Here is a 12,934-nt window from a genome sequence, read left to right as displayed (position 1 = left end):
GGAACCACTATGGAAACTTCAATATCTACTGTTACTTCAGGATGTTCAGTTTTTCTGTCCTAGGAAAGATAGATGAAAGATTTAAATAAAGCCCAAGTTTTCAAAATATAAGAAGCTCAGACCAAGGCATAGAATAAACAGTAGAGAAATCAGGATTAGCTTTTACCGCTTGCATCAGAACATACAAAAAAGCTGCTTAGCTAGAAGGTAAAATTTTCCTTATTCTATTACTGTTTCCTGTAATGCTGGCCAGCTTTCTGTCTCCTCTGCCAGTTCTGAGTGTAGGCATACAAGACAAGTTTGCAGTCCAAATTTCTGGCTTTTAAAAAAAGATCATACCATAGTTTTGAGTGTCTTCCCTACAGTAACTCCAAGACTTGAATTTCCACATAATTCATAAAGGGAGCATAAAAATGTTAATTATCCCTAGGACTGCAGAAGAAGTTGCTGTGTGAAAAAAAACTGCAATCCTTTCTGCAGTGCCAATCTGACAAGCCAATGAACATTTTAGTCTCATTTGATCTGTAATTGGAACAAGCTATACACAGAAGAAGAATCTTAATGTGTAGATAGAAGTTGCATTTTTATCATTAACAATGATAAAGAGACTGGTTATAAATTTGTACTGCCCATTAAAGTGAGAATTCTTACATCTAGCAGCTCAAGCAGAGTTAATTCTTGCACTGATAAGGAATAACAGAATTCATTCAGCTAAGCACAGGAATTTAAAAATTAACTTATCAGTGCAAAAACCTCAGTAGCTGATCGTCACACGTGTCCTGACATGTAAATACAGAAATATTTCAGAAATGAATGCCCAAAATAATCCCAGAGCAAGTCAGCCCTGTAGAGAGAGCTGGGCAGACCTTTTGAGCTCCCTGTCGAATTCTCGGTGCTATCAGCATGGTGCATCTCGGCCTCTGGGAAGAAACAGGGCAGTCTTGCAATAGGTACCATTTTTGTTTTGCAAAGATAAATAATGACAAAACCCGTCTGTTTCTTACAAACATATAAATTATTTTATTTACAAAGCCATGTTACAAAAAGAAATAATAATAATAAAGCAAAAAACAAAAAATACAATCGCTCACTAGAGAATATCTCCAGGCCCGGTGTTGAACCATGGCAGTATCAATCAGATACATGTTTGTTCTGTTTTTCCTTTTTTAAACTGTAAGCCATAGAATTTACTATTTACACCTACTTTAGACATTTAATTCTGCTTACAATTATCACAAGCATGGAATGAATTCTATTTGATACTGCTAGTACATAAAGGTGCAGGACAAAGAATGAAAATACTTAGTGTTACAAAATATGGATTGTAGAAAAGAAATTGGCTGTACAAGTATGGCATTTTTTTTTCTTAGAATGATTGGACATGCTTTCTTCAAAAGTCTTCTGGAAAAGGTTCTAAAATCTGTAGTAGGAAAGCACAATATAGCAGGTGCAAATTCATTTCTGTGCAACAACAGTTATTTAATATATCCCATGACTGACCAGCTATGCAAAACCCACAGAGTTTTGTTAAAGTGCCATGGGTCAACAGCATAACAAAATATAAGGTGTAAATAGAAAAATTTCTTTTTTTCTTCTTTTTTTTAAAACAATAGTTCACTGAGAATCAGCAATAATAGAATATGCTGTATAAACTATTCTCTACAAAGGTCGATCAGCACTATTTACAATTGTTACATCAATACAAAAGAAGGCATACAAGTTATCCAAGTCGCTTTTTATGGCTGACGGGCCTATGCATTGCGTATGTGTAACAACCAAAGCTTCTGAGCCTCTATTGCTGGAAACAAATCACAAGATTTTTAGGCAAATGGGGAAGAAAAAGAACTACTGAGTGAATGCTACACTAATAATGCATTATAGGCTGGTCCAGTTTGTATCCGTTTTTTTCAAATGTTTACTTCCATTTCACTTTTCAGGCTGATTTTTTGCTACAGGTAATTAAATAATGATTCTTTGATGATGAAAGAACACTGTGGGATTTCACTTGGTGCTTAACTTGCCTGAAATGCTGTCAGATCTAAGCCAGTTGAAAAAAAAAAATAAGCAGCATTTGAAGGATAGGCTCCATATACCAACTTTCCAATTAAAAGATGCATGGAAAGAGCTAAAGCTTCCTAAAACTACATTGCTCCTTCAGTCACTGATTAGCATTATTTCTCAGAAGCAACCACTGAATCTCACAACCACTCTTTTCTTCCCTCAACAACTAGACATAGCAGTTCATTGATTACAGATGATGACTCTGTTACTGAGATTTTTAAACTCCTGCAGTTTTATAACTCAAAATAAATTAAAAAAATCAACATAGTACTGCTCCTAAAACTGAACAAGACAAAAATTGTGCAAAAATAACAAAGATATGTACACATTTTTCAGTCTGAAGAAATGTACAATAAAAACATAATTCAAAGAACATTTTAAAAATATAAACATTGCTTAAACTTTCCTAAGTTTCATACTGTTTCTGAAACTATACTGGTCAGTTAGCTCTGAAGTATAGCAAAACATAAATTATTACAAAATTAACACTATAAAAATTTATTTTAAGAATATTTCTAAACTTTTTCAAAGGGTCTAGCCTTGTTTATAATTGCTTAAACATTTTAGTCTTAAAATTTGCCTTAAGCCTTCTTTTTTTAAAAAAGAAAGTAGTAATAATCTCCCTATTTGCAGTCTCTCGCCTTTCCCCAAGATGTAAATAAACCAGCATATAAGTGCACTTTTAACACTGTAGAAATAAAAATTAACTCCTCTGTACTATTGTTCCAGTACCTAGTATTGGCTTCCTGATTATAAAATCTATATTTTATTAAAAAATTATTCAGTAATCCTATAGGAAACACTGTCAGTGCAATTCTATTAATGCAAGCCAATCTGCTCAACTCCCCTCTTTGCAAACCCAAACTGTTTACTGAAGTTATCAAGTGCTGTGATCTTAAGTGTCTCGAAATCCACCAGTTTATGGGATTTGACACATTGAGCCCCTGGTAACATTACAGTTAGGTGCAAAACTCCTCTGTGGATTGACTGAAGAACAGATTCCTTAAGAGCCTGATCCTGGAAGAGGCTGAACACTCAGAATTCCCACTGAAATTTAATTAAATGCTGTAGGCACAGCACGTGAGTCAGGATTAGTCCCTAAAGTTGCAGTGCCCTAGCTGTTTTCAAATTACTAAGAAATGCACTCAATTTTTATCCATAGGACAAGTTTAAATACAGAATTACTGTAATTTTTATTTAATGAAAAAATTTGGAGATCCTTAAATTAAAATCATGATCTGGATTTTTTTTTTTTTTTTTTGGAATGTCCGCTGTGTTCTGGTAAGGAAACAAAGGGAGCATTGCAGTGCTAACAGCTTTGAAAGGCATGAAACATAACCAAGCAGAACGCACAGATCAGTGGCAAATACAAGTGAAAAACTAAACAAATCACTATTACAGTTTTCTGTAAATTTAATTCTCTTTAAAACCACAAATTCATAAAAGGTTAAATCCATCTGCAGGTCATAGAAAAGAAAAACCCTGTGGAGTAGGGCTGCTGAGAGCTAGAGATTATAGGCTGGTTCCATTTCCTTGTTAGGGAAGAGTCCTTATTCTACCAGTCCGGTTTGATGTCTTCTAAAAGAGAAACCAGAGCCAGGTTCAAAATCACAAAATGTCTTTCAGTATATAATACTTTAATAACATCAGCATCTGACAGAACTCAACAAGTTCCTGAACTAAATTCCCTCCCTGTTCATTGATTACATTAGACCTTTAAGAGAAGGAACTGCTTTTGATAAACAGTGCATTTCCTTTTGGGACGGGCTGATTTTAGTAGGCTTTGGTGAATCTCATGTTCATTAACTTGCTGTATCATTACAAATAAAGAGCAGCAATTAGACGACAACTCTGAAGAATCTTTTCCTCTACACAGCATGTTTTCATGCACAAGGAATCCCCACACAGCATACACGTTGTCACCTTCCCTTAATAATATGATCTAGTTACTCAGTATTTAAAAACCACCGCATACTGAGGTCTTGAAGTGTTAACACATTCAGGTACCTAAAAGCACTATGAAGACAAAAACACTTGATTAGTTATAAACCTAGAACAAGGATAAAGTCTGGAGAAAACAAGCATTTAATACACAATTTGTATTAACAGGCACAAATAATATGACTAAAACTACCATTCCAATAATGTCTGCTAAAAACTAGTAGTTCTTACAGGGAAAAATAACATTTTTTTAATTAAAGCAACAATAGTTGGAAAAGCAGGCACATTTTTTATGTCTACAAGCTTCCGTTCAGGTCTCAGATGCAGCAACATTAAAATTAGATATAAACTGAGAACAATTCAATGAGTTAAGCCTGACTGAGTTAAATTTGATGAGAGAGAGCAGACAGACCCAAAACAGTTACTTTCACAATCCAGCAGTCTCCCAGGAGTACCTGAGAGTACAGTGTACGTCAGAAATGCAGCAAATGACCTAGAGAAAACCAATTGTGTGAAATCAAAATGACCACCTGTATCTCACAACTCAATAATGGGAAACACCCAGCTATTGGTGGCAGCTGACTCTGACAGCACTGCCCCATGTCCTCTCGGCTCTGCCTGGACACCTCCAGAGGTGAGCAGGGAAGGTGGCTTTCTCAATGGGACTGCATGCAGGTCATCATCACAGAGTCAAACCAGGCTGGCTGTACTGCCTCATTCTCACCCACTCATCACCAGGTGGAGTTGAGGACCCCTCTCTTTTGAGAAACAAGGACCTTCTCCCTTCTAGCTCCCCCTCTGTACCATCAGAGAACCTCCCCCAAGCTGCCTGAAAGCAGCACAGTGGAGGCAGTCCAGAGGAACTGCTCCATACACCCATTCACCTTGACAGCTGCACTTCTACTTCCAACTGCACTGGTGAAAGACTTGTAGTGATGAAAACTGGCCTGTGTTTTCCAATTATATACCACAGCACATAGCAGACTGTCTCTGTGTACAGACCTTGCTTCATTTGGATTCCCTGATTATCATGATTGTAACAACGTTAAAATTAAAAACCAGAGAGCTCAGATTCCCACTGTTGTATCTTTACTGACACAGCACATATTTGCAGATCCACTAATTGTTACCTCATTAGTAACACTTTTATAAAGAAATATTATAGCATGGTCTAAGATGAAAATTTTCTTTAGAGACTAATCAATTTTCAAATTGGAGATAAAAGCTGTCAACAAAGGAGCTCAGATATATTTTGACAGTGGCATGGATTTATTAGATAGAGAATCATTATCTATGCTTTCAAATACTGAAATCCTGTGTTAAGAGGTTTTTTTTTCAAAGTTTAATAAAACTTATTATATATTGATTTTTTTTTGTATTTGTATGTACAGACTATATCATTTTGTGTAATATATCTATATTTCAAGCCCCACATTCAACTACCAAACATGGCAGAGACATATTTTTAACAATAAAGAGTCTGTGGGCATTAAAACAAGCAAGCACTTCTATTTTTGATAAAGTTAAGGAAACAGGCAACTGAAAAGTTCAGTAATAGCCTCTGTTTACACAAAGCTGCCACAAAATTTATGTTTTGTACTGTTAGGTTTTCCCCCTGGGATCTAGGCAACAGATCCGAATAAACTCTGCTCCTTGGGTATTGTGTATTTTATACCAACACAGGAGCAGGAGGTTAAAGCCAAAACAGTCTTATACTGCAGAACAGCTTCATCCCATATTTGTTACTGGCAGTTGCATGACTATCACACAGCAAAATGCCAAACACTAGAAGTATGAAGAAACTTTCCACTTTTTTTCTCTTCGGGGTAGTTCTCCCATACAGATACTGCTTTGCATTCAGCCCCAAGAGGAAAAAAAAACTTAAAGAATTTACTGTTTGTAATAAAGCTCAAGATGTGGTTCACAGTATTTTTATTGGGCTACAGTTGTGGGTTGTCATTACTAGAAGCATAGTCTTCTCTTTCTGTGTCTATGCAGCAGAAACCAAGAAGCACAACCTTTACAATAACTACTCCTATACAATTTAGTCAGAATACATAACAGAATTCTAACATACTGACTGGTTGTACAGAAAAATCCTCTGGGATTTTTGTTTACTTGTGACTACATCTTGCTGACGTGGGAAACCTTTCCATACACAGGATCTTGATAATGAAGTCTCGCCAAACTACTCAACTTGGAGAGTCAAACAGAAAGGGCCTTATTAAAAAAACAATCTACCCTATCAGTCCTCCAGATAGATGAGGGCTGGATCACAGGTTAAGCACCCCTCCTTGCAAAAAAGCCAAGTTATAGAATTATTATAATTATTTGATTAGTAGTCTGTGTGATAAATAGGTATGGTGGGAGTTCTCACAGTCTAAGAATTCAGATTATGCTTGGCTTAGTTGTGCTTTCAGATTAGTTTCTCTGAATAGTCAAGTGCCCTGTCTTCTCTATCCTGTTCCTGCTCTCCCTTTGCTGCTTTCACTTTTGGCCTATTTTTAAATGCTGTCCCTGCTGTGCCAGCACAGGGACTTGGCTGTGCCATCTCACTCAGCAGGGGAAGTCGGTTATAAAAACCACATCAGTTTAGGTGGATCCTGCACAGACAGTTTCTGCTTCTGCCTAGTTTGGATCATCAAAGTAACAGCCAGTGAGCAGCACATAAGCCACCCTGGGGCATACTATTGGTGGTGAAAAACAAGCAGAAAACTTGTTATTCAAATTCATAAGTCTCAGAGGGGAAAATAGCTGGAAAAAAAAAAAAGCAAGAGAAGAAATCTAGTGTCAAGTCACCAAAAGACTGCTTCTATAAAGAACTGTATTCATAGTGAAATGGTATTTTAAGGTTCCACAGTACAAAATATTTCAAAACTGCTTGCAGACTACTTAAGTACACTTTTTTCAAAGCAACTTACTTGTCTGTTGTGTACAGGATTTGATGTACTCGAAGGACTGGATTGTGACAAAGCTACACTGCTATTTTTTCCAATCTGAAAGACATTAATTGAGCAGTAGTGAGAGGCGTATTTTCAATTGAATGCAGATGCTGGTAATGGCCTTCCCTTTCCTTTGTAAAGTGGCACTAATTGCTTTGCATTTGCAACACAGGTATTTGCTGTAACAAAAGATACACTTCTTCAGGTAGAATCATAATTATCTCTCAGAGCCAGTATATTTTAAATAAACTCTTAAAAGGCACATAAATACTACTACAGATGAGAAAACAACATAGGAAACAGTTATCCTGGGGGAATGTAGGTTGTAAGACCCCACCTCTCTAGACCAAAATACTGCTTTCTGTACTAACTGGAGTCACTTAGTGCAGGCAGGCAGCAACTGAGACGGCTGAGTGCTCAAGGTCAGACTCCTCCCCAGGGAACCTTACCCACTGGGGAGTATAGAGCAAATAGCCAAGCACCACAGAATGCATTAAGTTACTCTCTTTTCTTCTAGATAGAATCTTTATTATTGCTCAATAAAGCAAATAATAACCAGAATAATCAAACTCTAGAGGTTTAAATTTGCAATTGTATTCATTTACTGCACCAGACAATTTCTTAGGGAATGAGTGCCAAGTTAAATATAGTTACGTTTTTAAAATACTGAGTTAAAATACTGCAATATTGAGTCTGTGCATTTCAGTGCTGGATTACAGCACTCTGCAAGAGGAGTCTGTCTTAGGTTTTTCTAAACCAGCCCATAAACATATTGTAGATATTTGTTTCAATACAAATGGGAGACAACCGTTGAGTCACAGGAGTAGTTCCTCAGGGGTTACAAGGCTGATAAAAATTAACTGAGGACACCTGCACACAAATGGCAAATGACTGAAGTCTGAATAGTTATTCACGAGGCAATGGACTTCAAGTAACATCAACTTTAATAACCTCAGGCAGTGAGAAATGTGGTTGCAAGTTTTGGACTGAATAGTTGGGACTGTAGGATTGACTGGCAGGGTTTTCACCAGCATCACAGTTTTCTCCTTCCCATCATTTGTTACTTTGCCATTTCATGTCTACAGAGAAAGAGCCTCTGTCTTCCTCTCCATAACTGCCCTTTCTCACACAGTGACTGTTTAAAAGAGTGTTATCTATTTTCTATCCATCCAAAAGAAATGTTTTAAAGCTTTTGGTTTTTTTTACAGCCAGTTCTGAAGGCATCTCCCATGGTGCACAGAGATGAAAAGGGCAGGCCTCTGCCTGTCCTGTTGCCTTTAACTTGTTTTGCATGCCACAGCTGTTCTCCAGGCAGTACTGTGTTTTTCTTCAATACACAAATTTTAACTAAGGATACACAACAGTGTAAAATCTTTTCTAGCCATTCAGAACACCATTACATGCCTGCAAAACTTTATGCTCTACATCCTCCATTATAATATTCATAAATCCCTTCCATAATAAAATACATGTCCATCTTTTAAATGAGAAAACGTCCACTAGGAAATAGGTTTGCTGAGATCCTAGAATAATGAGAGGGAACACTACACCTCTTCAGGCTTTCATTGCTCCTACACCTACCAGACTGATTCTACAATTCCATGTGACCAACCAGCACAGCTCACAGCACTGTGGTCAGCTTTGAGCTGCTTTACTGTCCTGTCTTCATTCAGAGCTGGAAAGGCAGCACTCCAGAACAGAAGGGTAATTAAGACATGGACTGAACAGTTACAACACTCCAATGGAAGTAAGGAAGATTCCCAGTTATGTTGGGTCTTTAATGATGGGAATACCATTTCAAAACAGTTAGGATAAGGCCAGCATTCAAGACTTTTTTTTTTTTTTTTTTTTTTTTAATGAAGTATACTTTAAAAGCCAATGGTTAACACTTCCAGTTACTATCTATCCAGGCCAAGCCTGAATTCAATTAGAAAAAAAACAAACACAAACCACAGCAACCCGATCCTATTCACAGGTCACTGGAGCTTTTTTCTATGTTCTTATTCTCTTAATTTAATTTGTCCAATTACATCAAGGAACAGGAGCAAGATTTTAAATAATGCTGATTTTTTTTTTGTGGAATTTTGACTGTGACTGCATTTCTAGAACATAGCAAGTTAAAACAGCAGAGCTAAAAAGGGATTTCAACTACTGCATTCTCCAGAATTTTAATATTAACATGTAGAGTAACATTACTTGACCTGTATGCTTAAGTGGGTACAAACCTTATTTATTTATAGCATTAAAAACCAGTAGATGTTCGTTACTGCATACAATTCAGTATTCTTGTCACAATTAGCTGCCAGCCAGTCACCTGAAATACAGTCACCTCCACTTTACCTCCTGTTTTTGACTACTCTAGCTCAAAAGATCAGAAGTATAAAAGGAAAGTGTTACCAGTTTTTACATACATATATTCACATATATGCACGTATATCTATATGTGTATATCTATGTGTGTATACAGACACTATGTTTAAAAACTCTATATACCATTTCACTCATTACAGGTATTTAAACTTTTATTCAAGGAAAAAAATAGTGTGAACTACATATTTAGAAATATTCAGAAAAGACCTCTGATTCTTTATTGTTTATCTACTTCCATTACTGTGCAACATGCTGAAGAGCAATGTTCCACAGGAACAGATTTGATTGCACAGGGGATAAGAATTTGAACTCAGAACTCTTGCATCTCTTTCTAAGACTGTCTCAAACTCCACTAGCTACAGTAACAGCCACATACCCTGAAAAGAGAATACTACAGTTCATTTCCTACTAGGGATGTTTGTACCAAAGTAACAATTTGCACTTTTTCTTCCCATTTGAGATTGTATATTTCTGGGCAATTTAATCTTTTTGGGCACACATATATTTAAAAATAAGATATGTGACACAGTGGAGAATTTACAGCATTCTCCACTGACTTGAGTGACTTAAACAATAGTTCTGATTGCAGGACACAGTTAAAAGGCTTAAAATAGAAAGACAATGCCACTACCCATTTTCAAAAGCCAAACAATCTCATTTCCACCTCTGCTGGAAGTAGGAGAGAAAATACACCTGCTAAGCCATTCTTTGAGACCTTCATTCTCTTTGCTATGCCAGTTTTAGAGATCATTTATTCACTTCTTTTGCTCCCATTTCTGTCTGCTATTACCAGTGGATAGCCTTGCCCAAGATCTTCCTCTCTCAATTTCCAAATTCCATTTTATGGAATGTTTCATAAAGAAAAATTCTCCTAAGCTACCTTCTTTGGATTTTCTGCAGTATTCTATTTTCTGTGGTTTTGTCTTCCAGATACCAGGGCTAAGCTTTGTTTTCTGTGCACTGCACAGCACTAGACATAAGAGGAGAATGAAACAGTAGATCATTATAAAGATCATTTTGTCATCTCTTTCACCAGATTTTAGTTGGTAAATAGTTTTGTCCTTTTATAGCACCACTGAAAGAGAAGTCAAAGCTACAGTGCTAGTGACCAAGCAGTAAGAGTGTGTAACCTTATCTGCTGCACTGACTTTCATATTCTGAAGAGGCACACTAAACAAAACAACCAAATGTCCACTAAAGGTCAGCTGATTAAGATCTTAATTTCTTAATTTTTCCAGTTTCAAACAGGAAACAGCATCTGAAGCCTGGCTTCTCCGATTCTCCCTGGGGGAAAGGTAGATTCAAGTGTTTTATATATAAAAAATGAGTAGACTTGCATAATATTAAAAAAATGAATCAGCAACAAGTTTGGGAAAAGAAACAAGCAGAAATGCTTACTCATCTTCCTGTTTTAGTGACACAATCAATTTCAGAGATCTGAGAATTAAGATTAAAAAATGATTAAAAAAATATATATTTATCTATTTTGGACATTCAATTTTACTCTGACATACAATGGTTACTTTATTAGTAGAATAAAAAATCTCATAAGAATATTTTATGAAAGTAGATATAATTTTTTTAGACTCTCAGAGCATTTTTCTATGATTGATAGAAAAGAAATACAAATATGCTAGAAAACAAGCTGTGTGACAAAAAACAACCTGAAGCAACCATAGTATTTTCTTTTCAGCATGCATGAAATATTTCAAGTAAATCAGACATGACCTGCAAAAAAATAACTGGAAGAGTCCCTTACCTGCCGAGAGATGGAGCTGCTTGTAGGATCTGGCACCGCAGAAATAAGGTTGGCAGTGCTTTTTCTATGAACACTATTCATACCAGGCATTTTAGTGATTTTACAGGCTTTGCTACTAGAACTAGAGTTTTTACGTTTTTTTCCTTCTGATTTGTCAAACGAAAGGGGTAGAGAAGACACTGCATTATGTGCTCCCAGGGAGTGGTCCCCTGAGTGGTGCACAAGAGAAGATACAGACAGATTAGAAGAGTCAATACTGCTTACTACCATGCTCATGTGTTTCACCGAGTCTGTAGAACTACTTGATAATGAAGTCCGTCCTGAGGGCTCCGATTTGGCACTGAGTGGGCTTGTTCCATTATTTGTATTGTGCACAGACATACTGTTATAGGAAGATGTAGCCTGATAGGAGTTCAAAGTTGAACTGGGGTTCAGGACACAGTTCTTTTTGTGGGACCCTGAAAATGAGGATGAGGAAGATGTCTGCAAAGATAATGAGGATGATGACGACGACTGCGGCTTTTTCTTTTTGTTACTTGAAGACTCATCACTCCGAGATGACAGGTCTTTCACTTTTGAGGATTTGCTGGTTTTTGTTTTGGATGGCTTGTGGGACGGGGAAGGGATGACTGCTGGCACTGGTGACACAGCTGATGGCGTCTTAAAAGTTGAGTCCATGATGCTTAGGCTTGCAGCCACGTGAGGAAAGGCTGTGGTGTGTGACATAATGGAATTTGTATCTGACGTTGTCACAAAGGCTGCATTTGATAACATGGCTGATGTCATTATGTAAGAAGAAGTCATTCTTGAGCTGATAGGTGTTGAAGGAATATACACTGCACTGGGGCTGCTGAACGGCTGCAAGACTGATGCTGGAAAAGGAGTGGAGACATGTGCTGCTGGAGAAGGCATGGGACTGTCTGCCGCAGGAGGAATTTTCCTAAATAGAAAAAAAAAAAAAGGATACATAAGTATTCCATCTGAACAATGCAGATAGGAAATGATTTCTGGGAAGTAACAACTTACTAAAAAAGGCAGAGCTGGTTCATTCGGATTTTGATTCCTATTCTATCAATCACATATATTTTAAAATTCACAGTTCAAAAGCAGCTCTGCATTCTACAATAGCTTAAAAATGCTTTTATTTCTGATTTGCCACCCCTTTTCTTAAACTTACAGTTCCACTATGAGAGTTCTTTGGGAATTAATACAGAACAACAAAATCCAAAGCATATGTGCTTTAATACTGTAAAGATTTGCGAAAGCTGCATCATGAAGTATATTTTCCTAAAAATTAATTTTGAACTGAGGCACATGAAATCTGTGGAGGTAGCAGAGATCTAACCCAAGATGACTGGGTAAAGAACCATGCAGCACAATTTTCCAAATAAAATTCTGTCACGGCTCATGGGCCCTGAACTGGTGTCACACATTAAACCAGAACCAACTCCCCTGCAGCACAAGTGCCCCATGCAGCAATTAAGTACATACTGTTACAATTTAATCACTTTATTACAAATTTGATTTCCTTTTTCCCTCTAACTTACCAAACGATTAAAAAATGCACATAAAATGCCTGATGGTGGTATCTATAAACATTCTAGTCACAATGTTTCAGTCATTGCTTATGTTTTGCCTTAAATTTCAAGTTGTGGGACAGTTTCAGTTTTAATCTATAGTCATAGGTTAGATTTGATGAGGGCAGTAAATGAGACAGTTTGTGGGCTTGTGAAGCACTTAATCAATGAGCTCAAAGAGGAGAAGGAGGAAAGCTCAATCCCTTTCCCAATGCAGTGCTATTCCCAACAGCTCATTTGTGAGCTGGTTATTGATTACTTTTACTGACACTGAAAAAATGACA

The 12,934-nt window shown here is 36.9% G+C and overlaps 1 protein-coding gene across 9 annotated transcripts in view; it reads right to left on the bottom strand.

Annotated features, from left to right (window-relative positions):
* Window positions 1–996: 996 nt before the first annotated feature.
* Window positions 997–12,934, bottom strand: part of ATXN7L1 (ataxin 7 like 1) — a 113,581-nt gene continuing 101,643 nt past the window's right edge. For 6 of the 9 annotated variants that reach the window (XM_071733943.1, XM_071733940.1, XM_071733946.1 and 3 more), the window contains 3 exons: window positions 11,074–12,013; window positions 6,924–6,998; window positions 997–3,639 (listed from right to left, as the gene is read on the bottom strand). In XM_071733943.1, the coding sequence (XP_071590044.1) occupies window positions 3,598–3,639; window positions 6,924–6,998; window positions 11,074–12,013 (1,057 nt within the window). In that variant the 3' untranslated portion in view covers window positions 997–3,597. Of the gene's footprint in view, window positions 4,078–6,923; window positions 6,999–11,073; window positions 12,014–12,934 lie in introns of all 9 variants that reach the window. The other 3 variants (XM_071733941.1, XM_071733942.1, XM_071733944.1) reach the window with 3 other exon arrangements.

The sequence above is a fragment of the Heliangelus exortis genome, chromosome 1, assembly GCF_036169615.1.
Source record: "Heliangelus exortis chromosome 1, bHelExo1.hap1, whole genome shotgun sequence".
NCBI lineage: Eukaryota > Metazoa > Chordata > Aves > Apodiformes > Trochilidae > Heliangelus > Heliangelus exortis.
The sequence above is the reverse complement of the archived record's forward strand: the minus strand, read 5'-3'. Positions and strand labels throughout refer to the sequence as shown.